Source organism: Hypanus sabinus, chromosome 1 (genome assembly GCF_030144855.1).
Source record: "Hypanus sabinus isolate sHypSab1 chromosome 1, sHypSab1.hap1, whole genome shotgun sequence".
Classification (NCBI taxonomy): Eukaryota; Metazoa; Chordata; class Chondrichthyes; order Myliobatiformes; family Dasyatidae; genus Hypanus; species Hypanus sabinus.
In genome coordinates, this window is record NC_082706.1 from 36,472,605 (window position 1) to 36,498,275 (window position 25,671).

General features: G+C 45.7%; 1 protein-coding gene across 13 annotated transcripts in view; it reads left to right on the forward strand.

Moving 5' to 3' along the window:
* dmtn (dematin actin binding protein) overlaps positions 1 to 25,671 on the forward strand; it is an 84,959-nt gene that overhangs the window by 17,509 nt on the left and 41,779 nt on the right. For 7 of the 13 annotated variants that reach the window (XM_059967420.1, XM_059967424.1, XM_059967436.1 and 4 more), the window contains 5 exons: positions 16,044 to 16,128; positions 16,347 to 16,383; positions 18,002 to 18,079; positions 21,797 to 21,952; positions 23,265 to 23,309. In XM_059967420.1, coding sequence (XP_059823403.1) covers positions 16,375 to 16,383; positions 18,002 to 18,079; positions 21,797 to 21,952; positions 23,265 to 23,309 — 288 coding nt within the window. In that variant the 5' untranslated portion in view covers positions 16,044 to 16,128; positions 16,347 to 16,374. Of the gene's footprint in view, positions 1 to 7,187; positions 7,282 to 7,576; positions 7,727 to 12,002; positions 12,089 to 16,043; positions 16,129 to 16,346; positions 16,384 to 18,001; positions 18,080 to 21,796; positions 21,953 to 23,264; positions 23,310 to 25,671 lie in introns of those variants that run through there. The other 6 variants (XM_059967445.1, XM_059967489.1, XM_059967403.1 and 3 more) reach the window with 6 other exon arrangements.

Here is a 25,671-nt window from a genome sequence, read left to right on the forward strand (position 1 = left end):
ATAGGAAAAAAGTTTTGATATCTTCTTTTATATTATTGGCTAGCTTAGCTTCGCATTTCATCTTTACTCTCCTTATGGCTTTTTAGTTGCCTTCTGTTGTTTTTTAAAAGCTTAACAATTCTCTAACTTACCACAAATTTTTTGCCCTCTCTTTTGCTTTTATGCTGTCTTTGACTTCCCTCGTCAGCCACAGTTGCTTCATCCTCTCTTTAGACTGTTTCTTCATCTCTGGGACGTATCTATCCTGCATCTTTTGAATTGCTCCCAGAAACTCTAACCATTGAAGGTGTCTGCATAAGGTGATGGGTCACTCTATTACAGGAAGGATGTGGAAGCTTTGGAGAGGGTGCAGGTGGTTTACCAAGATGCTGCCATAAGGGAAGGTTAGACAAACTTGAGTTTGAGTTTGACTACGCTCTGTCTGCCAGAGAAAGCAGGATCTCCCAGTGGCCACACATTTTAATTCCACGTCCCATTCCCATTCTGATATGTCTATCCATGGCCTCCTTTACTGTCAAGATGAAGCCACACTCAGGTTGGAGGAACAACACCTTATATACCGGCTGGGTAGCCTCCAACCTGATGGCATGAACATTGACTTCTCTAACTTCCGTTAATGCCCCTCCTCCCCTTCTTACCCCATCCCTGATATATTTAGTTATTTTCCACCCTCCTTTTTTTTTCTCTCTTTCTGCCCATCACTCTGTCTGTTCTCCATCTCCCTCTGGTGCTCACCCCTCCCCCTTTCTTTCTCCAGAGGCCTCCCGTCCCATGATCCTTTCCCTTCTCCAGCTCTGTATCCCTTTTGCCTATCACCTTTCTGGCTCTCAGCTTCACCCCACCCCCTCCGGTCTTCTCCTATCATTTCGCATTTCCCCTCCCCCTCCTACTTTCAAATCTCTTGTTACCTCTCCTTTCAGTTAATCCTGATGAAGCATCTTGGCCCGAAACGTCGATAGTGTTTCGCCCTAAGGATGCTGCCTGGCCTGCTGTGTTCCACCAGCTTTTTGTGTGTGTTGCTTGAGTTCTCTTGAGTAGCAGAGGCCTTTGGGAGACCCAACAGGTTTATAGAATTATGAGGGGCATGGATACGGTTGAGAGCTGGTATCTTTTGCCCAGGGTCAAATTGCCTGATATTAGAGGGCATGCATGTGACATGAGAGAGGGAAAATTGAAAGGATATGTATAGGCCAAGTTTCTTTGCAAGAGAATGACGGGTTCCTGGAATTCGCTGCCGGGGATGGTGGTGGAGACAGACACAAAGGAAGCATTTTAAAAGCTCTGAGGCAGGTGCATGCTTGTGCAGAGAATGGAGGAATATGGACCATCTGCAGGCAGAAGTGCTGAGGTGTCAATAGTGTTACTAGTTTGGCATAATGTGGGTTGAACAGTCTGTTCCTGTTCTATATTGATTGGAAGCAGTTTGTAGAAGCATTGTTTAGAGGTGCCTGCCATAGGCTACCCAGCCCCTAAAGCACACGGGTGTGACTGCCAACTGGTAGACAGTAAATGTGGTGTTTGAGATTTTGGTCTTTTACTATGGCCTATTACTATGAGATGGGTACTTTATCATCAATATCTACTTCTGCTGGGAGCTGGCTTCCTAGAAATGGAAAATGATCACTGTCGATGTGTGTCAGTGTGAAGCTTGATTGTTATATTATGGGGTTGTCATTGGGGGCTGGTTTGCTGTAAGGCACAACAGGCACTACACCACAGAGAAGCAGTCAGCAGGAGTGAGTGAGTGTGCGTGTGTGTGTGGAGTCCACTGTAATTCAGTGACTGAGAATGGGGTGATCTTGACTCTGCAAAACTGTTGACAAAAGATGAGCATGTTACTGCTTCTCCTCTGCGTTATTCCTTTCAACTGGAAGCTTATGGGTGTGAAATTCCATTTTGCAGAAGAGAAGATGCCGCTGCCTTTCTTAATCCTATCTGTACGGGGTCTGGATTTCCAGTGTGCCCGTTGGTTACGTCTATCAATAATGTGCAATGTTCCATCTAATTTGTAATGACTAGCATGCGCAAAAATCTTGTGCTGTGCAACTTTTTGCTCAATGATGACAGCATTTGCACACTGAATAACTTCTTCAATAAAAATAGTATAAATAAGACAGCTGTAAAATCTGCAGACAAATCATCACAAACTCCGCGTTGTCAACACCGTTCGCATCAGAAACCGGAAAAGGAATCAGTCCTCAGTACAATCATGAAATATACTTTACGTGCCAATGACGTAGAGGATGACAAACTCCTGTGCATAGTTTAAATTCCTTTGTGTGCTAGTAGCAAAAGATGTGCATGTGCCAATACCTTAGAGGGTACATTGGTAATGTGTCAATGAGTACATTTGAAGGAGAAGCTCCACGGTCAGCTGATAAGTCAGTTTTGTGAGTCGACGAGGCTGTTGCTGAGGGTGGAGTTGCTGAGCTACCACGGAGATTTGTTGTGCTGTGAAGGTCATATCCACTTGGTCTTCAGTGCACAACAATTCCTTGGACAATGAGAAGAGGGCAACAACCCTCTCAGTGGCAGACTGCAGGGAGGTCCCTCTCATAGTTGAGCCTTTCTAGAAGACATTCCCAATTACAGTGTTCCTGAGCTGCCCTGAGATCACGAATCTGTCAGAGAAGTACTGTCCCACCATGTTTTAGCATTTCATAGAGATTTCAGCATCAAAGAGATGTGGAAGCAAATTCAAAATATTTTCAAAACTAGTTGGATAAATATGTGCAAAGGAAAAATAATTACCAAGGGAAGAATGGGCCATTGTCTGAATGGACATAGTTAGAGTGGTGATCTTGAGGCATTAGCTCTTCGAGGCTTCACTCAGAGAGAGCAAAGGAAAGAAAAGCTCAAGTTTGTTCCTTCTGTTCTTTATATCTGCTCATCTAGGTAGAGGTGACAAGCGGGATAGTGCAATACTCCTCTTGTGGGATGTGGGAAGGCAGGGAGGCCTCCAGCATCCCTGACAACGACAGCCGGTTGTAGCTTCTAATACTCCACATTAAGGACTTGGAGCTGGAACTGGATGAACTCTGGATCATTTAGGAGGCTGAAGAGATAGGACATAGAGAGAGGTAGTTACACCCACGGTGCAGTTCAAAGGAAACTGGGTGACAGTCAAGAAGGGGAACGGTGTTAAGGAACTAGTGCAGAGTACCCCTATGGCTATCCCCCTCAACAGCAGGTAACAGCACTTTGGATACTGTCAGGGTTGAAGGAGGTTGACCTATCAAAGGAAAGTCACAGTGGTCAGTTCTCTGGCACTGGGTCTGCCTCTGTGACTCAGAAGCGATGGGTGAAGAAGAGGCACGCTGTGGTAATGGGATTCATTAGTTAGGGGTATTCTGTGGGCGAGAATAAGATTCCCGGATGGTATGTTGCCTTTCAGGTGCCAGGGTCCGAGACATCATTCTTAAGTGGGAGGGTGAACAGCCAGAGTTCATGGTCCATGTAGGTACCAATGACATGGGTAGGATGAGTGACGAGGTTCTGCAGAGGCAGTTCAGGGAGGTAGATGCTAAGTTAAAGGGCAGGACCTCTAGGGTTGTGATCTTGGGTTTGCTGTGCTAGTGAGGCCAGAAATAGGAAGATTATACAGTTTAATACATGGCTAAGGAGTTGGTGTAGGAGGGAGGGTGGGCATGAGATTTTTGGATCATTAGGCTCTCTTCCAGGGAAGGTGGGACCTGTACAGAAGGGATAGTTGAACTTGAACTGAGGGAGACTAGTATCCTAGTGGGAAGATTTGTTAATGCTGCATGGTGGGGCTCCAACTGGAGCTGCAGGGGGATGGGAACCAGAGTGCCAGAACAATTAGTGGAGAGGCTGTGGAGGCAGATGTTGGTAAGACACCAGACAAAGTTAGGAATCAAAAGGTTGAGCGACAAAATCAAAAAGGTGAATACAGGACTGAAATTGTTGTATCTGAATGGGCACGGTGCACAGAATAAGGTAGATTATCTTCAACACAGTTGCAGATTGGCAGGTATGATGTCGTGGGCATCACTGAATCATGGCTGGGACCTTAATGTCCAATGATATACTTGTATTGAAAGGACAGGCAGGAAGGCGGGGGGGGGGGCACTGCTCTGTTGGTTAAAAAATGAAATCAAATCATTAGAAAGAAGTGACACAGGGTCAGAAGGTGTTGAATCATTGTGGATAGAGCGAAGGAACTACAGGGTAAAAAGAAAAACCTGATGGGAGTTGTAAACAGACCCCCAAACAGTAATAAGAACGTGGCCTACAGAGATAGAACAGGAGATAGAAAATGCATGCCAAAAAGGCAATGTTACAATAGTCATGAGGGACTTCAATATGCAGGTAGATTGGAAAAATCGGGTTGGTGCTGGATTCCAGGAGGGGGAATTTTTAGAGTGTCTATGAGGTGGCTTTTTAGAGCAGCTCATGGTTGAGCCCACTAGGAGATCAGCTATTCTGGATTTGGTGTTGTGCAGTGAACCAGAATTGATTAGAGAGCTGAAGGTTAAAGAACCCTCAGGGGAAAGTGATCATAATAGGATCGAATTCACCCTGAAATGTGAGAAGGAGAAACTAAGGTCAGATAGATCAGTATTACAGTGGAGTGAAGGGAATTACAGATGCATGAGAGAGGAGTTGGCCAGAATTGATTGGAAAAGTACACTGGCAGGGGTGATGGCAGAACAGCAATAGCTGGAATTTCTGGAAGCAATTCAGAAGGCACAAGATATAAACATCCCAAAGAGGAAGAAGTATTCAAAAGCAGTGGTCCCCAACCACTGGGCCGCGGACTGGTGGTTGGGGACCACTGTTCTAAAGGAAAGCTGGATGCAACCATGACTAACAAGAGAAGTGAAGGTCAAAATAAAAGCCAAAGAGAGGGTGTATAATAGAGCAAAGATTAGTGGGAAGTTAGAGGATTGGGAAGCTTTTAAAAACAAAAAGAAAGCAACTAAAGTCATTAAGATGGTAAAGATGGAATACGAAAGTAAGGTAGCCAATGATATTAAAGAGGAAACCAAAAGTTTCTTTCGATCCTAAAATGTAATAGAGAGGTAGGACTGGATATCAGACTGCTGGAAAATGATGCTGGAGAGGTAGTAATGAGGGACAACAAAACAGCAGGTAAATTGAATATGGTAAGTAGGCTGGGAATAAGTATCAAGGGAAAATATGCCTGACAAATCTATTGGAATTCTTTGAAGTAGTAACAAGCAGGATAGACAACGGAGAATTGGTAGATGTTGTGTACTTTGATTTTACGGAGGCCTTTGACAAGGTGCCATACATGAGGAGACTTAACAAGCTACGAGCCCATGGTATTACAGGAAAGATTCTAGCATGGATAGAGTAGTGGCTGATTGGCAAGAGGCAAAGAGTGGGAATAAAGAGAGCCTTTTCTATCTGGCTGCCAGTGACTAGTGGTGTTCCACAGGGATCCGTGTGGGACTGATTCTTTTTGCATTATATGTCAATGATTTCAATGATGGAATTGATTACTTTGTTTCAAAGTTTGCAGATGATAATGGGTGGAGGGACAAGTAGTTTTGAGTAAGTAGGGGCTACAGAAGGATTTAGACTAGAAGAATGGGCAAAGAAATAGGATGTGGAATACAGTACTGGGAAGTTTATGGTCATGAACTTTGTTAGAAGAAATGAAAGGGTTGACTGTTTTCTAAATGGAGAGGAAGTACCAAAAAAACTGAAGTGCAAAGGGACTTGAGAGTCCTTGTGTAGGATTCCTTGAAGGTTAATTTAAAGGTTGAGTCTGTGGTGAAATGGCAATGTTAACATTCATTTCAAGAGGACTAAAATATAAAAGCAAGAATGTAACAGTGAAGCTTTTTAAAGCACTATTGAGGCCTCACTTGGAGTACTTTGAGCAGTTTTGGGCCTTTTATCTTAGAAAGGATGTGCTGACATTGGAGAGGATTCAAAGGAGGTTCACGAGAATGATTCCAGCATTGAATGGCTTGTCATATGAACAGCGTTTGATGGCTCTGGGCCTGTATTCACTAGAATTCAGAAGAATGAGGGGTCATCCCATTGAAACCTATCAAATGGTGAAAGGTCTTGATAGAGTGGATGTGAAGAGGATATTTCCTATGGTGGGAATGTCAAAGACCAGAGGACACAGCCTCAGAATGGAGGGGCATCCTTTTGGAATGGAGATGGGGAGGAATTTCTTTTGCCACAGGCAGCTGGGGAGGCCAAGCCTTTATGTACATTTAAGGTAGAAGTTGGTAGATTCTTGATTGGTCAGGACAGGAAGGGATATGGGGTGAAGGCAGCAGATTGGGGCTGAGAGGAAACCTGCATCAGCCATGGTGAAATGGCGGAGCAAACTCGACAGGCTCATTCTGCCCCTATATCTTACGGTCTGATGGAATGTTGGGTAAGACCCCCCCACCCCCAAGAGCCTCGTCTGTTTGGATCAAATATTATTGTTTTGTGCCTTCTGACTCAGTGTTGGACAACCTGCTGCCCCATATAACCTGTGCCTATCTGTCTACATTATCTCTTGGGTAACTGATCTGCACTGTGTCCTGAGTAAATCCCCATCACTGGGAAATTTCCTCCAGTTCTGCAAACATTCAAGACCCCAGATTTAATTGCTGCAAAGGTACCAATGCCCTACAATTCTGATCTTTGATCCTTTAAAAGAAATGCCTTTGAATGAGCATTTTGACATTCACCCCTGGTAACTTCCTTTTCACCTTTCCATAGAAGGATATGGAAATTTGTGCTGGGACATCTTATGCAGCAATTAAAGATCAGCCAGACCACAGAGGCTGTCAGTGGGTTCTCAAATCACTTAAGATGCTGCTTTAAACAAATTAATAAATTAATAATGAAGTGATTGAATTTAAATTCCACAGCTACAGTGGAGAAGTTTGAATCTGCACCTCGGCCTAGAGCAGATCTTGGAATTAATCTTCCAGTTATGTGACCGCTGTAGGCTGGGAAGTGTTAACTGACTGGCTTGTAGATTTTGTCATCAAGCTGCTAACAAAAGCACGCTCCACCTGTCAGCACTGGAGATCAAAACTGAAAGTGCTGGAGGCTTTGAGCTGCCAGGAATGCACAGCTGTTTCAGTGCACGCCTAGGGAGGCCTCCAGCCATCCCACCTTGCTCCGTCGGGCACTGCGCACTTGCAGTTCGAGGCAGCTGAAGTAGAAACCAGCCAGTTGCAGCAGACAGCTGTGTCTGGATGGGGGAAAAGTGGTCCCGCTAGCCTGTGCCGCTGGATGTGAGGTTTGGTCACAGCTCCTGGGATGCACGCAGTGATACAGGTTCTGATTGACGCTGTTTTGTCTGTTTAGCAATCACACATGCTTTCAGCTGATTTGGGTGAACTGTTTGTGGCGAGAGGAGAGGTTCCTACTGATTGCAGGTCCCTCAGGAAGCTGCAGGCTGTGAGCGAGATCCTCGTGCAGATGCAGGTCTCTGAGAGTGCTGTTGCTATGGTGATGGGAGCAGCAGGCCCAGGGTGGAGGCAGACTTGTTTTTCTCAGATAAGGCCCTTCATAAGGGTGGGGATTCCTCGTACAAGTTACTAACAGAATAATTTTAATGCAGTAACCTTTTTTTTTCCCATGGATTGACGTCTGTAACATACGTGACTTCTCAATGTCACTTATTTGCGTATTTGAGATGACGAGCCAGTATTGCAAGGAGGTCAGTACTGTTGGTGTATAAAGTTAGCAACAAATCAATCTAAAGAAGGGGACGTAAACTGTAAGTATCTGTAAACTATGCATGTTTCTGATTATTGAATGGTTATTAAAAACTGTCTAGGAACCCCATGTTTGGCTGTCCTGCTGACCTCGAGACTGGGCCTCAGAATGATCACAGCCATTTACAGCACAGTTCTTTGAAAGAGTAGGCTAATTAATACCATTCCCATCCCTGTTTTTTCTCTTCAGCATCATTTGGTCAGTTGTGGTTTAGACAGACCCAAAAGGGAAAGAATTTACAGTTCCTTTTCCTTAGTCCATACCTCCCTGCATGGTAAAGAAGGGGTATAGAGTGCTTGCCAATGCAGCTATATAAAACTGGGAGTACTATATGCAGTTACATTACAGGTAAGATGTGGGGGCTAAGGAGAGAATACTGCCTGGTTTAGAGAGCATGTGCTGTAAATGGGTTGTTTTCTCTGGAGACTGAAAGGAGACCCTAATAAAAGTTTAAATGATTATGAGATGCATAGATAGAGTAAACATCCAATATTTTCCTCCCAGGGGTTGAATACCAGAGGGCATTAAGGTGAGAAGGGGAAAGTTTATGCAGGAGTGGGGTGAGTTTTTAACACAGAAAGTGGTAGGTGTCTGAAATTTGCTGCCTGGGGCGATAATGGAAGCACTCCAGATTGTGATGTCCAAGATGCTTTTATTTAGGGGCACGAATATGAAGGGGATGGAGGAATATGGATTCTGCGTGTTTGAGAAATGCGAGGTGACTTTGAGTGATTTGACAGAGTTGCTGGAGCTGTAATTTGACATTCTAAGTGAAGATATTTCTGCTCAGAATTTTGCTCAGACTCAAATTTCAGTCCCGAATGACTGGCCCTTATTCTCAAACTGTGACCTCTGGTTATAGACTGCTTAGTCAAGAGAAACATCCTGACTGGAGGCTGTACGAATTTTGTGTTGACGAGGTTCCTAAGCTTCAAAGAGCAGAGACCCAGCTGACTGAATCTTGCCCCACTTTGCCGCTTACTCTACCATGCCCTCATTCACTCCCTCCTTTGCATGAATATCATTTAGTTAGGGAGACAAGTTTTGCATATGATGATGCAGGACTAATCTTGCCAAGGCCTTGTGTTATTGCAGTAAAACATATTTACTCACAGTCGGGCAGATGAAGTGCTGAAATGGACCCTTCAACTAACTGAGTCTCCACTGACCATCGGGCCACCATTTTTACACCAAACTTATTCCTAATCCATTTTTTCTCCTCGTGCACCCATTAACTCTGCTGGATTCCACCACCTGTCTGCACACTAGTGACAACTAGTAGCCATTTAATGTACCAATTCACACTTCCATGGGCTGTTTGAGGAAGCCATAGTCCCTTGAGAAAACACCATGTGGTCACCATGAGGAACCCCCCCCCCCCCACAAACACACACTTGAGCACCTGAGGTCAGGACTGAACCCAAGTCATTGAGTTGTCCACCCATTGCATTCCTCCACTATGATCCTCAATGCAAGAATGCCTGATGGTTACACTTTGTGCTGCAAAGCCATTGACCCGTTTGGGAATGTGCCTTCAAAGGTGGCTAAGAAGGCATATGTGTCTTGGCCTTTGTTAGACAGGGGATTGAGTTCAAGAGCCATGACGTAATGCTGCAGCTCTGTAAAACCCTGGTTAGACGACACTTGTGTTGCATTCTGGTTGCCTCAGGTTGCAGAAGCTTCGTAGAAGGTACAGAGGAGATTCACCGGGATGCTGCCTGTTCAGAGATCACGTCTTATGAGGATAGGTTGAGCGATCTAGGGCTTTTCTCTCTGGAGCAAAGGAGGTGACTTGATACAGGTGTACAGTTCGATAAGAAGCATAGGTCAGAGATTTTATTTCCCCAGAGTGGAAATGGCTAGTATGAAGGGGCATCATTTGAAGGAGATTGGAAGGAAGTATAGGGGAGATGTCCGCGGTACATTTCTTACGCAGAGAGTGGTATGTGTGGAATGCACTGTCATGGGCTGGTGGCAGATGCATTAGGAGACACAGGAGTCTTGGATAGGCACATGGGTGATAGGAGAAAGGAGGGAAGGGTTAGATTCATCTTAGGTCAGCGAGTGTTGGAGGGCCTGTACTGTGCTGTAGTTTTCTATGTTCTGTGTTCTAAGTCATGAAGATACGTTTTGTTATACTGACTACTGAGCCACACCCCTGTGTGTGGGAATTCTCTGCACTGAAAGAGCTGGAATGTAGTTGCAGAGATACTTCAATTTCAAAGTTTCACTGAGCAACTATTTTCCAGGAAAACCCCTCCGTCATAAATCAAGCAATGATTGCACTCAAATCCTCTGGTAATAGAGACAATTTACAGTTTAGCTTCCTGAACTTGTGCACCTGCATGTTCTGTGAGTTGTGACCAAGGTCTCGCTGAACATTGGAATTCCTGAATCTGTCATCATTTAAGAATTAACCTGCAATACCATCTTGTTTACCATTGTAGGCGACCTCACATTCTTCCACATATTGACTTGCCCACTCATTTAGATTTTCCATATCCCCTTTTTCCATTCTCCTTCCCGTAATCCCACCTAGTTTTGTATCGACAGTATTGGTGCCCTCAGATCATTGATATAGAGTGGGGATCAAGCTGACTGAGGACTTCCTTGAGTGGCGACTCATGTGGCAGCATTAAGCTTGTTGACTAATCTGTGTAGATTCATGTCAAAAGCCTTTTCTAAACACATCCCATCCACTGGTTCCCTTTGTTTACCTTCCAGTCACTCTTGGGTTTGTTGACTGCAGTTGAACAGGATTTTCCTTCCATCACTGCATGCTCGGCCTTTGTTCTGTATTCTAGGTGTTTAATAACAATAAATTATTGTTCCCTAACATTCTGCAACGCTGGTTTTGAACTGTTGAGATGTGGAAAGAAAGTATTTCTACTGGTTTAGGTTGAGAATTAACGAGAGAGCGTGTCAGCAAAAATTAACTGATGTCAGCAAAATACCCCCAGCCAAAGAGAGGGACGAACAATGGGCTATCAAACCCTGTGTTAGAGTCCAGTCAGTCAGCACAATACAGTGTGACTGGCACACACAACTGGGGGCCCCAGGCTGCTGTTTTCTAAGTGTGTTTAATAATTAAAGCGTGTTGCAAAGCTATAACCAAAGGGCAGTATTTATCTGTCACGTGAATCATTCCCAAAGCAGCTCTCGGCATAGTGAGGTACTTTCAGACAGGTTAGTTCTCAATACAGAGGCCCCTCACTCCAGGCTCTTTGGCCGTGCTCCATATTGATGGTTGTGCAGGATGGCTTTACCTTCAGCTCTCCTTTCCCCGCCTCTGTGTCTCCCCTTTGTCCGGCCTCATCTAGCGCTTCAGCTACTTCTGTTTCTTCCGGCAGAGCACCACGTCTCGGTCATGGCTGGCAGCTGCTGAGTTAGCTAGTGGTCTTTACCTACTCGTAAGTGGGATGCGTCCATCACCTCTGTGACTTTGCGATTTGAACCCCACAGCACCGAGGTGTGGCCGGGCGACTGTCACGGCTGATGAGTGTGAGAGGTCACCGCACAGGTTGTGAGGACACGCAGTAAAGAAACAATCCATCAGAGACCATCAGCTGCCCACCTGTCTACTCATCCCATCTCCTGGCACGTGGTCTGTAGCCCTGTCTATCACGGCCATTCATATACTCAACGAGATGCTTCCTATTTAATGTGAGAGTCTTCAGGCAGTGTGTTCCAGATTGTAACCCAAAAAAAAATCTGTCAGATCCTCTCTAAACCTTTCTCTTCCCCCTAAACCTATGTTCTCAAGTATTAGATACCTCTGCCATAGGAAAAAGGTCTCTCATAACTTTCTGTTCCTCTGTCAGATCCCACTCAGCCTTTCCAGTCCCAGGCAACATCCTGGTGAATCACATTGTTCTTATTAACTCCATCAGTACCACCCCTCCCACGGTGTGATGCTCCCTCAGACCCAGCCCTCCCTTAGTGCGACTCTCCCTCACTGCCACCCCTCCCACAGTGTGACACTCTCTGTACTGCCCCCCCACAGTGCAATGCTCCCTCAGTATCTTCCCTCCCACAGTGTGAGGCTCCCTCAGAACTATTCCTCCCACTGTGACTCTCCCTCAATAAAACCACTGCCCCAGTGCGGCACTTCCTCAATATCACCCATCCCTCAGTCTGGCTCAGTGCAAAGCTCCCTCAACACAGGCCAACCCACTGCACGACACAGCCCTCCCTCAGTACTGGCCCTCCCCCAGTGCAACGTTCCCTCAGTACCGCCCCTCCCTCGATACTGCCCCTCCCGTAATGTAACACTCTCTGTCCGGACTAGCTGGTGCTTCTGGTGTAGTAGCGGCTCCTTACCTGGGTGTGATTGCTGCCTCTGGGTCGTGATTGACAACTCAAGGTATTTTTGTCATTTGTATAAGATACAGTGAAAGTCTTGCACCTTGTTCAGTTCGTTACACGGTGTATTGAACAAGGTAAAACAATTTACCAATGCTGAATCAAGTGTAAAAGCCACTGGAAAAAGTGCAGTGCAGGGAGATTGATATAGTGGAAGGTGAGAATGTAGATTGTGAGGCCAGGAGTCCATCTTATTGTACAACGAGTCCAGTCAAGTGTTGGATAATAGTGGGATAGAAGTTGTCCTTGAGCCTGGCTTTTTTATCTTCTGCCTAATGGGAGAGGGGAGAAGACAAGGTCCCCAGAGTGGGTGGGGGGGGGGGGTCTTTGATTGTGCTGGTTACGTTAACGAGGAAGTGAGAAGTATAGGTAGAGTCCCTAAAGTGGGGGCTGATGCCTGCAATCTGCTGAGCTGCGTCCACAATTCGTCGTTTCTTGTGGTCACATGCAGAGCGGTTGCCATACCAAGTAGTTAAGCATTCAGTTAGGATGCTTTCTGTGGTGAATTGGTAAGGATTGATGGGGACATGCCACATACCTTTAGTCAGCTGAGGAAGAAGAGATGTTAGTGAGCTTTCTTGACCACAGCATCCGATGTAGGTGTCTTTACTGGCCAGATGCTCCAGAGATGAATGCAGGGCCAGGGAGATGGTGTCCACTGTAGACCTATTTTGGAAAAAGGCGAATTGGAGTGTGTTGTGGTTGTCTGGAAGGCTAGAATTAAAGTGCGTCATGATCAAAGCACTTCATGATAGTACATGTCAGAGCCACTGGGCGGTAGTCATTAAAGCACGTTATCTGATTTTTCTCGGGTACCGAGTTAATAATGATCTTTTTAAAGCAAGAGGGAAATGAAACCTGAAATAAGGAGGCTAGCAAATTGGATTAGTATAAAAAATAGAGAAATACAAAGTTATGATAGGTAGGATAGATAGGAATAATCCTTTTGCTGCAGAGTGGGTGTCTTGGACAAGAGGGCAGAGGTTGAAGGTGTAAGGTTGAGAGTGTTTGGACTGGGATGCCTTGGGTGGTGAAGGCAGCGTGGATGGAGTGTCTGTACAAATAACTCATTTGCCAAGGCAGAGGAGGCTAAGCATCTAATGGTGGGCAGGTGGGCTGAAGGGCCTGTTTCTCTGCCTAAGACAAAATGACCTTCCACAGCCCTTTGGCCCATCCGCTCCATACTGACTGAGCTAGTCCCATTAGCCTGTATATGGCCCATATACCTCTAAACCTTTCCCATCTATAATTCCTCTCTCCTCTCCTTAAGCCCATCACTCCTACTGGGGTGTAGGCCACCGACAGCTGACCAGCCCTGTGACTTCCATTATTACCACCTGACCTCACACGTTTTCTAGGAGAAGATCCTTCCTCTTTGGACCCTCTGCTAGTATTCCTGTAACACTCAGTTTCTATGAGATGGGGTAACTAGCACCATGCCCGACCCTCCCCCTTTTGCAGCTGGGCTTGGGGCTGTCCATGTGCAGTTTTTCCCATTCGTGAACATGATTAAAGATGTTGTTCTTGTATGTGGCTGTATGTGCCTCTGGTAGCTCAGTCCTTCTGTCCTCTTTGTCAAAAACTTACCCCCTAGGTCCCTTTTAAATCTTTCCCTTCTCATGTTAAACCTATGCCCTCGGGTCTTGTACGCTGCCACGCTGGGAAAAAGACTATTACTATCTACTATGTCCACCATAATTTTAGAAACTCAGTTAGTCACCCCTCAGCCTCCTAAACTCCAGTGAGAATAAACCCAGTGAGAATAAACATTTTTGTGAGTCCTCTATAACTCAACGTCATCCTACTGTAGGACGACCAGACATCCTGTACAGCTGTAACATGGTGTCCCAACACAACATGCCGAATGCTTTCTTTGAAAGTTCAAAGTACATTTATTAACGAAGTGGGTATGCAGCGTACAACCCAGAGATTTGTCTTCCCACAGACAGACAAGGAACAAAGAACCATGGAACCAACCCGATCAAAGAAAAACATCAACCAACCCCCACATGCGTTTAAAAAAAATCCATGCAAACGGCAACAAAAAAAAATCAAAAACACAGAATCTAAAACCCAAAAGGCATATTTCAGTACAGTTCAGCTCAGTGTTCATTACCTGCGGGCCACCTGACTCAAAAATTGCCCCCCAGTAGTAGTAACAATAAAAGAGCAAACAGAACTGGAACTAGAAATAGAACACATCGTCACATCTAGAAATCACACCACCCTGTCGCCAATTTCAAGGAATTATATACCTTTATGCTCAAGTCTTTCTGTTCTACAACACTCCCCAGGTCCACCATTCACTGCGCTTGTCCTCCCCTACTTTATCTTTCACACTTGTCTGAGTTGAATTCCATCTGCTATCACTTTTCCCACTTTCCCTATTCATCTAGATCTTGTTGTGGCCTCAGACAACATTCTTTGCTGCCCACCACACCATTTTTGGTGTCATCCACAAACTTACTAAACATGCCAAGTAATTTTTATCCAAATCCTTTAAATAGATGACACACAGCAGGGTCCTCAACAGTGATCCCTGAGGTACATCATTGGTCACAGGCCTCCAATCTGAAAAAAACTCTCTTCTCCCATCATCCTCTGACTCCATCCACCAAACCAATTGAACGAAATATAAATATTTATATTTACTTAGCAAGCTCACCCTAGAATGTGACCTCACCTTCTAGACCAGTCCAGCATGTGGGATCTCGTTAAAGAGCTTGCACAAGTCCATGTAGACAACAGCTACCATCCTGCCCTCATCAATTCTTTTGGTCACCTCTTCAAAAAAACTCTTGAGATTCAATGTGAGAAATATTCCTGAGACACTAATTCCCGTTGACAAAGTCATTGGCTATCCTGCTAGCCTTCCCAAATACAGGTGGACCCTGTCTCTTAGAATCTTTCCCATTACTGATGTTACGCTCACTGGCCTGTAGTTCCTTGGCAAAACTTCTTAAATAAAGGCACAACATTAGCAACCCCCCCCCCCCCACAGTCTTCTGATATCTCACCCATGGCCAAGGAAGATACAAAAACCTCTCACAGGGAGGCAGCCATTTCTTTCTTTGCACCCTACAGTGTCCTAGGATACACTTGGGTCAGACCTTGGGGATTTATCCACCTGAGTACTGCCAATGTCACCAGTTTCATAAAGTTGATGAGTTTAAGGACACCCCTGCTCTCTGCCCTGAGTCCCCTAGCTTCCATGACTTTCTCCATGGTAAGTACAGACAAGAAGTATTCACTTAAGACCCTGCCCACTTCATTTGGCTGCACACCTAAATGCCCAAACTGTTCCTTAAGAGGATAATTCTCCTCTTATTTACCCTTTTGCTCTTAATAGACTTATAGAAACTCATAATTTTCCTTTACCTTATCTGCAAACAAGGCTGCTTCTAGTTTGTAATGACTAGTGTGTGCAAAAAATCTTGCGCTGCACCATTTTTTGCCCAGTGACAACAACGTGTGTGCACTGCGTAGTTTCTTCAATAAAGACAGTATAAAAAAGCTAGTTCTAAAATCTGCAGACAATTCATTGCAAACTCCACATTGTAAAGGAAATGAGATTATGTATGATCATGAAATATACTTAACATGCCAACGAAGCAGAGGGTGACAACCTTTTGTGCATGGTTTAAATTCTTTTGTGCGATAGTAGATGTGTGTGCACAAGCATACTTTAGGGGGAACGTTGCCAGCAATATTCCAATATTCTCTTTTTGGCCTCCTGATTTCCTTCTAAAATGCACTTCATCCCTTCTACTCCCCGAGGGATTGTCTTGGTCCCGGCTGCCTGTACCTGATCCTTTTCTCTTCCCTTACCCTGAGGATCAATAGTCATCATCCAAGGCACCCTACTCCTGCCAGCATCACCCTTAGAAGAGCACGTGGGTGAATGTGGTCAGATATTGACAAGAAAGTGGAGGTTAAAGCTGTGTTTGCACCCACAGGGAGGAAGGAATTGTTGAGCGCAGAATGAAGCAGGAAGATGGGGCTATGAGAATGCACTGATTTTGATCATCTAACCTGACACTGGTATGTGCAGAATTTTCAATGTTAATACTTTCTCCCTTGACACTGACACTGGCAACAGCTTTTTTCAATATTTTAATTTTATCTTTAAGTCACAATAATTCTGGTGGTTTGAAAAGGAGTGGCAGAGCCCAGTGCAGAGAGGTGACTCAGCAGACACAAGCGGATGTGTCATAATCTGTGAAAGTATCATTCCTGATTATCCCATTCTCTCTCTGCAGGCTCGACAGACAACCTGTTACAGGCAACATGCAAAAGGTATGTTTCTGCAAACCTTGTGGGCTTGCGGTTGTGAAATACTCAGGACAGGGAGTTTAGATTCTTCTGCCTTGTTTTACTCTGTGCTTTTGTGAAACCTCGGCTGAGGAGGTAGGCTCTTTTCATCCAACCATCCTCACACAGCTCAGTATCTCCAGAAGCAATTTGTTACTCGGCTGGTTGAAACCCACTGAGTACGTAAGTGACAGTTTAACACTGTGCTGGGGTGTCGTCCTTTGAAGGGGGTAGGCCCAGTGTAAATGCAGATGCATGCCAGGGACCCACATGAAACAGTGCACGCACTGGGGGAGACCTGTGTAAACACAGGAATATCCCATGGGGACCTGTGTAAATACTGACACACCAGCGGGAAACTGTGTAACCAGATGCACACTGACTGGGACCTGAATTTTTTTTAAAAACTAACAGATACTAGCCTGGACCCGTATGAACAAGGACACGTGTCAGGAGGGACCCATGTGAAAACTAACGCACACCAGCCTAGATCCATTGAACATGGACATTTGTTGGCAGGGATACATGTCTGGAGTGACCCATGTTAAAACTAACACACATCAGCCTGGACCTGTATGAACATGGACACAAGCCAGCAGGGGCACACACCTACAGGGACCCACGTTAAAACTAATACATGCTGGTCTGGGTCCATGTAAACATAGCCGCCCACCAGCAGGGTCTATTTAAACACTGAGACACTTGCATGAATCGCAAAGTCAAGTTCATTGTCATATGCACAAGTGCTTGCACGCACAGGTGCAATGAAAAGCTTACTTGCTGCAGTTTTGCAGGCACGTTGCATCATGTAAGCAGCATTTATAAAGAAAACAAAAAGTAAACAAAAATCATACACTTTCTTCATCCCAAAAAAAACTTTTTTAAAAAAAAGGAAGTCCATTTTAGTATAAAATGATCGAAGTGCTGTGAAATTGCAGTGATTAGGATTGTGCCAGTTGGTTAAAGAGCTGAACGGTTAAAGGGATGCTTGAATTTCCAGCAACTGCAGATTTCCTCATGTTTGCGGTTAAAGGAAAGTTCCTTTATGAATGTTCATCATATCAGGGACCCAGGCTGATATAATGTTTATCACTTCTCTGTCTAGTCATCAGTAGGTGCTGGTTTTGACAATACTTATTGGAAGGGTAGGGTCCTGGTCAAAGGGCATAGGTTTGGCATGGACTAGATGGGCCAAAGGGCCTGTTTCTGTGGTGTACTTTTCTATGACTCTATCTCCATCAATACCAAACAGTGGGACTTGGCAAGAGGGGTAAGGGACACAGAGGACCTGTTAACTGCAGTTCATGCTCTTTCTTTGTCCTTTCCCTATGTTACGGTCAGTGGGATAAGGACTACGTTGCTCAGGGTCCTGGGGACTGCTAATTAAGTTTTCTGGTCCTGGGCCCACAATGATACTGCGTATAGGCTGATACTCAGCGGCAAAGCAGAATAAATCTGTAAAAAAACCTAAATGAGGAGAAGTACATCTCGTCTGTTTTTAAAAAGGCTAAAAGTAAGGTCAGTTCAGTTTTGTTGGAATACTGACTGTGTGCTGCTGCCTCACTCTGTCCTCACAATGCTCTCCCTGCACTCACACCCACAGCAGCTCCAGGCTTCGATGGGGACCGTCTCCTCCAAGCAGACAGGCAGTGCTCCAGGATCACCGGCTTCGGCCATCCGTGTGAGTACTGAGAGCATTCCTGGGACCTTTCCCATAAATGCAGGTAGAATTGTAACAGCAGGTGGGCCTCGGGTCAGCTGCTGTCTCCCATTGTTTCTGATGTCTCAGCACCTGCTATCCTCCTGTGTCGACTCAGGCAGCTTCTGAGCATTTGTCTTGATCCCTGGTGCTCAGCATCTCACGTATTCTGCACTCAGGGTGCATCCCATGCACGTGCAGCGGGGCCGACCGCAGCATCGGGGCAGGGAGACTGGTAGTGTGGGGTCAGTGAGCGGGGTGAAGTCCGTGAGGGGGTGCGGAAGCAATAGTGAGGGGAGTGGGTTGGGGCAGTGAGGTGTGCAGGAGAGGCAGAGTGATTTAAAGTGGAAAAGCATAACTTACTTTGAGAATTGAGGCATGTATGGAAGATGGAGGGAAGCTGCCCCTGTTGGTGTTCGACCATGGTAGTTAATGTGTGAAGATGACACTGTCAGGAAGACTTGACCTTGGCTCTCCCACCAGATGAAGGAGAGCTTGTGCCCACTCAGGTTGTGTGGGTTCTGAGGCCAGTATGGGAGCTGTAGACATGGCAGGAGGTGAAGGATAGGTGGTTGGAGTGGGGGTGGAGTTAGTGAGCTGGTTCAGCCCCTGAAACATTTCCATCTCAACACCATTCTGGTCTGATCTGTGGTGGATCAGTGGGCTGAGGTGAGACTGCTCCTGGATATTGTATATGGAACTGTTCACCCTGACTGGTGAAGAGTGTGGGGTCAGTAGGGGTAAAGAGAATTACAGGGGCATGAGAAAGGAGCCTGCCAAAATTGATTGGAAAGGAACACTAGTAGGGATAACGGCAGAGCAGCAATTTCTGGAAGCAATTCGGAAGGTGCAGATACATACGTCCCAAAGAGGAAGAAGTATTCTAAAGGCAGAATGTTACAGCTTTAGCTGACACTAGAAGCCAGCATAAAAGTCAAAGAGAATGAAAATTAGTGGGAAGTTAGAGGATTGGGAAGCTTTTCAAAATGAACTGAAGGCAACTAAAAATGTAATAAAGAAGGAAAAGATGGAAGACAAACGTAAGAGAGGTGAGAGTAGATATTGGACCACTGGAAAGTGATGCTGGAGAGTTCATAATGGGGGACAAGGAGATGGAGGATGAACTGAATAAGTATTTTGCATCAGACTTCACCTTGGAAGACACTAGCATTATGCCAGAAGTTCAATAATGTCAGGGTGCAGAAGTGAATGCAGTTGCTATTACGAGGGAGAAGGTTCTTGGGAAAATGTAAGGTCTGAAGGTAGGTAAGTCACCTGGACCAGATGGTCTACACCCCTGGATTCTGAAAGAGGTGGCTGAAGAGGTTGTGGAAGCATTAGTAATGATCTTTTTGGAATCAATTGCTTCTGGCATTGTACCGGAGGACTGGAAAATTGCAAATGTCACTGCACTCTTCAAGAGGGGAGAGAGGCAGAAGAAAGGAAATTATAGGCCAGTTAGTCTGACCTCAGTGGCTGGGAAGATGTTGGAGTCAATTGTTAAGGATGTAGTTTGGGGTACTTGGAGGCTCAGGATAAAATAGGCCAAAGTAAGTATGGTTTCCATAAGGGAAAATTTTGCCTGATGTATCTGTTGAAATCCTTTGAAGAAATAACAAGCAGGAGAGACAAAGGAGAATCAGTTGATGTTGTGTACTTGAATTTGCAGAAGGCCTTTGAGAAGGTGCCACACATGAGGCTGCTTAACAAGTTAAGATCCCATGGTATTAAAAGAAAGATACTAGCATGGATAAAGCAGTAGGCAAAGAGTGGGAATAAAGGGAGCCTTTTCTGATTGGCTGTCGGCAACTAGTGGTGTTCCTCAGGGCACTGTGTTGGGATAACTTCTTTTTACATTTCATGTCAATGATTTAGATGATGGAAGAGATGGCTTTAGGCCAAATTTGCGGACGATACAAAGGTAGGTGGAGGGGCAGGTAGTTTTGAGGAAGTGGAGAGGGTACAAAAGTACTTAGACAGATTAGAAGAATGAGTGACAGATGAAATGCAATGTTGGGACGTGCATGGCCATACGCTTTGGTAGAAGAAATATAAGCACAGAGTATTTTCTAAACAGGGAGAAAATTCAAAAATCTCTGGTGCAAAGGGAATTGGGAATCCCTGTGCCGGATTCCTTAAAGGTTCATTTTGCAAGTTGAATCTGTGGTGAGGAAGGCAAATGTGATGTCAAGATTAATTTCTAGAGAACTAGAATATTAAAGCAAGGATGTGCTGTTGAGGCTTTATAAAGCACTGGTGAGGCCTCACTTGGAGTATTGTGAGCAGTTTTTGGACTCCTTATCTAAGAAGGGATGTGCTGACATTGGAAAGGGTTTGAAGGAGATTCACGAAAATGATTTTGTGATTGAAAGGCTTGTCATATGAAGAATATTTGATGGCTCTGGGCTTCTACTTGAATTCGGAAGAAAGAGGGGTGACTCATTGAAATCTATCCAATTTTGAAAGGCCCCAATAGAGTGGATGTAGAGAGGATGTTTCCTCTGATGGGGGAGTCTAAGACCAGAGGACACAACCTCAGAATAGAGGGGTGTCCTTTTAGAATGGTGAGGAGGAATTTCAGTCGCCAGAGAGTGGTGAATCTGTGGAATTCATTGTCACAGGCAGCTGTGGGGGCCGCAGGCAGAGGTTGATAGATTCTTGATTAGTCAGGGCCTGAAGGGATACGGGGAGAAGGCAGGAGAATAGGGCTGAGAGGGAAAATGGATCAGCCATGATGAAATGGCAGAGCGGATTTGATGGGCAAATGACCTAATTCTGGTCCTATATCTTATAGTCTTACGGTATTTCAGGGAAGGCTTACCAGCCTGATCCCAGAGAAAGCTGGTTTCTCACAGGAGAAGAGGTTCAGCAGACTCGACCTGTTCTCTCTGGTTTAGAAGGATCAGAGGCGAACTCATTGAGACATCAAAGATAAGGTAGTGAAGGAGACCCGTTGGATACTTGCCTCCACCTTTTGAGACACAGAATCAAAGAGCAGGAATTTAGTCCAACCTTGGTTCACAGTACTGAGTGCATTTCTGATCAGTGCACTATAAGAAGGGCCTGCTTCTGTGCTGTGCTTCTCTATGACTCTGTAATGTGATTACAGTGGAGAGGGTGCAGTGTCTTAGTTGTGAGGAGAGACTGGAGTGGTAGAGACCGAAGGCAGACTTGACAGCGGTGAATATCACCGTGATGAATCGATATCAACAAAACTTTCTCCGTGATAGGGTTATCTAACACTGGAATTCATAAACTTAGGGTGAAGGGTGAGAAGTTTAGAAGGGGTCTAAGGAAGGACCTTTTGACTTGGGAGAGGGGAGGATTGTTGGAATCTGAAAGGCACTACTTGAGGGAGAGATGGAGGCAGGCACCCTTACAACACTTAAGAAATATCTGAATAAGCACTTGGGTCACTAAGGTGTGGAAGGCTAGAGACCGCTTGCTGGTAAATGGAATTGGTATAGATGGGTACAATAGTCTGCATGGCCTTAGTGGTCTGGAGGGTCTGTTTCAGTGTTGTATAAGTGGATGACATTACTTCCTTGCCGTCCTCCTGGTCCGTTATCCTGTGGATACAGCTGGGAGCGAGTGGTGGTGAGGAACCTGAAGGCATGCGCTGAGCGGCCGAAGGACGACGTAATTTCAGTTAAACCAGCTGGAGAAGTGCTGTAATTGTCATGTCCTTTTGATCTTCAGGCTAAATTGGACAAGCAGGCGCTGCCCTACAAGGAGCTGGCTGCAATTCCCAAAGACAAGGCGATTCTGGAGATTGAGCGCCCAGATCTGATGATCTTTGAGCCGCATTACAGCTACATGTATGCAGACAGGCCAGAAGTCCAGGGCTCTGCGGAGGTACTCCTTCAACCTCTCTATTTGGTAGAGCAGAATGAACTGGTTATTAGTTCCCCTGCTGTGTGAAGCTCAGGTTATTGGACTGGGGGTGGGGGGGGTCTGGTTCATGAGTCATTCTGTCCTAACACCAACAACAGCATGTGTTCCACCAGCCTCAAGCACAGGAAATTCTCAGAGCAGGAGTTCATTAATGAGTGGGATTACAGGTGGGAGAGACAAGTGTATGGGGGTTCTCACAAACAAATAGCAGGGAAAAATGAAACAGCGTATTGAAGTTGTGTAAGATATTGGTGAGGTCTAATTTGGAGTATTGTGTGCAGTTTTGGTCACCTACCTACAGGAAAGATGTTAACAAGGTTGAAAGAGTGCAGAGAAAGTTTACAAGGATGTTGCCGGGTCTGGAGGACCTGAGTTATAAGGAAAGATTGAATAGGTTAGGATTTTATCCCTTGGAATGCAGACAATTGAGAGGAGATTTGATGAAGGTATACAAAATTATGAGGGGTATAGTTACGGTAAATGCAAGCAGACTTTTTCCACTGAGGTTGGGTGGGACTACAACTAAAGATCATGGGTTAATGGTGAAAGGTGAAAAGTTTAAGGGGAACACGAGGGGAAACTTCTTCACTCGGGGTTGTGGGAGTGTGGAATGAGCTGCCAACACAAGTGGTGCATGCAAGCTTGATTTTGACATTTAAGAGAAGTTTGGATAGGTACATGGATGGTAGAGGTATGGAGGGCTATGGGCCCGGTGCAGGTCAATGGGAGTAGGCAGTTTAAATGGCTTGGCACGGACTAGATGGGCCGAAGGGTGTGTTTCTGTGCTGTTCTTTTCTATAAACAGCATAAATGTAAGCCGACACATAGAAGGTGTGAAGCAGAGGCCATTTGGCCCACAATATTGCGCTGATCTTGATGCCAATTTTTACTAAGTGTCCTTCTCCATATCCCTCCATTCATGTGTCTGTCTAGGAGCCTCTTAAACTCAACTAAACTGCCTGGTCCCATTACCATCCTAGTAACCCTTTAGGACTAATTCCTGATGTGAGACAGTGCTTCTGGCTTCAGACTTCCAGCCAGGGAAGCGTCCTCCTTGCATCCAGCCCGGCGAGCCAGTCGGAGAAGCGTAAAGGTAGAGTTAAGTCTCCAGGGGACAAGTGACTGGGGTCATCATTGCAAAAATTATATAATGTAGCCGCCTTTGAAACATCACTTTGCCCCATTCAAGTGTTAGTAGTGATTTAGGGCCTTTGTTCCATGTGAGTTGTTTTATTTGTATGCATCTTAATATTTTAATCATTTCTTTTGGCAGCGCCAACATTCTCCGCGACCAATGTCACCTCTCACCTACCCTGAGGTAAGATGATGAGTAGAGCGATTGACTGTGATGGAACTAATCAGCTTTCACAAGCATGAGGGATGGAATCTAGATTACATCATTGCTCCCTTGAACCAGAGCCACAGGCCTTTAACGGTCATTGTCTTAACCGTTGGTGAGGCTACTTTGGAGTGTCGTGTGCAGTTCTGGCGACTTGCCTACAGGAAAGATATTAGTTAGTTTGAAAGAGTGCAGAGAAAATTTCTAAGTGTGTTGCCGGGGCTTGAGGGCCTGAGTTATATGCCACCATATGACTCATTTTCTTGCGGGCATTCACAGAAAATACAAGGGAATGCAACAGATAAACTGCACGCAACAAAGACGAACAACCAATGTGCAAAAGGCAACAATCTGTGCAAATATGAAAAAGTTAATAAATAATATTGAGAACATGAGTTGTAGAGTCCTTGAAAGTGAGTCCATGTTGGGGTGAGTGGGGTTATCTGCTCTGGTTCAAGAACTTGATGGTTGAGGGGTAATAACTATAGACAGAGTGGTGAGGGGATTTTTGGCACACTGGCCTTCATCAGTCAGGGCATTGAGTGTAGAAGTTGGGATGTTGAGTTGCCATTGTACAAGATATTGGTGAGTTTGCGTTTGGAATATTGTCTTCAGTTTTGGTCTTCCTGCTGTAGGAAAGGAATGTGGAGGAGACTTACAAGGATGTTGCTGGGGCAGAGTTATGGAGAGAAGTTGAACAGATTGAGACTGTTCTCATTGGGGCATCAGAGAATGAGGGGTGACCTTATATGGTATGCAAAATCAAGAGGGTGAAGATGGGGTGAATGCACACAAGTCTGTTTCTCAGGGTTATGGGAATCAGGCATAGTTGTAAGTTGAGAGACTGGAGAGATTTAATAGGAAACTTATTCAGAAAGGGAGTGGTCTGTGTTTGGAATGAGCTACCAGTGGAAATTGTTGGGAATGAGTTGCCAGTGGAATTGTTGGGAACGAGCTGCCGGTGGAGTTGTTGGGAACGAGGTGCCGGTGGAATCGTTGGGAACGAGCTGCCGGTGGAGTTGTTGGGAACGAGTTGCTGGTGGAATTGTTGGGAACGAGCTGCCGGTGGAGTTGTTGGGAACGAGTTGCCAGTGGAATTGTTGGGAACGAGCTGCTGGTGGAGTTGTTGGGAACGAGCTGCTGGTGGAGTTGTTGGGAACGAGCTGCTGGTGGAGTTGTTGGGAACGAGCTGCCGGTGGAATTGTTGGGAACGAGTTGCCGGTGGAAATTGTTGGGAACGAGTTGCCAGTGGAGTTGTTGGGAATGAGCTGCTGGTGGAGTTGTTGGGAACGAGCTGCTGGTGGAGTTGTTGGGAACGAGCTGCTGGTGGAGTTGTTGGGAATGAGGTGCCGGTGGAGTTGTTGGGAACGAGTTGCCGGTGGAGTTGTTGGGAACGAGTTGCCAGTGGAAATTGTTGGGAACGAGCTGCCGGTGGAGTTGTTGGGAATGAGTTGCCAGTGGAATTGTTGGGAACGAGCTGCCGGTGGAAATTGTTGGGAACGAGCTGCTGGTGGAGTTGTTGGGAACGAGCTGCTGGTGGAGTTGTTGGGAACGAGCTGCTGGTGGAGTTGTTGGGAACGAGCTGCTGGTGGAGTTGTTGGGAACGAGGTGCCGGTGGAGTTGTTGGGAACGAGGTGCCGGTGGAGTTGTTGGGAACGAGCTGCCGGTGGAGTTGTTGGGAACGAGCTGCTGGTGGAGTTGTTGGGAATGAGCTGCTGGTGGAAATTGTTGGGAACGAGCTGCTGGTGGAAATTGTTGGGAACGAGCTGCTGGTGGAGTTGTTGGGAACGAGCTGCTGGTGGAGTTGTTGGGAACGAGCTGCCGGTGGAGTTGTTGGGAACGAGGTGCCGGTGGAGTTGTTGGGAACGAGCTGCCGGTGGAGTTGTTGGGAACGAGCTGCCGGTGGAGTTGTTGGGAACGAGCTGCCGGTGGAGTTGTTGGGAACGAGTTGCCGGTGGAATTGTTGGGAACGAGCTGCTGGTGGAATTGTTGGGAAAGAGTTGCTGGTGAAATTGTTGGGAATGAGCTGCTGGTGAAATTGTTGGGAATGAGCTGCTGGTGGAGTTGTTGGGAACGAGCTGCTGGTGGAGTTGTTGGGAATGAGCTGCCGGTGGAAGTGTTTGAGCCAGGTACATTAACAGCGTTTTATTCATTTAGAGATGCAGTGTGGAACAGGCCATTCAGTCGCAATGAGCCGCACCACCAGCAACCCACTAGTATTTAACGCTAGCCTAATCACAGGACAATATACAATAATTAATTAACCTAGTTACTGGTACATCTCTGAACTGTGGGAGGAAACGAGGGCACCCGGAAGAAATCCACATGGTCATGGGGAGAA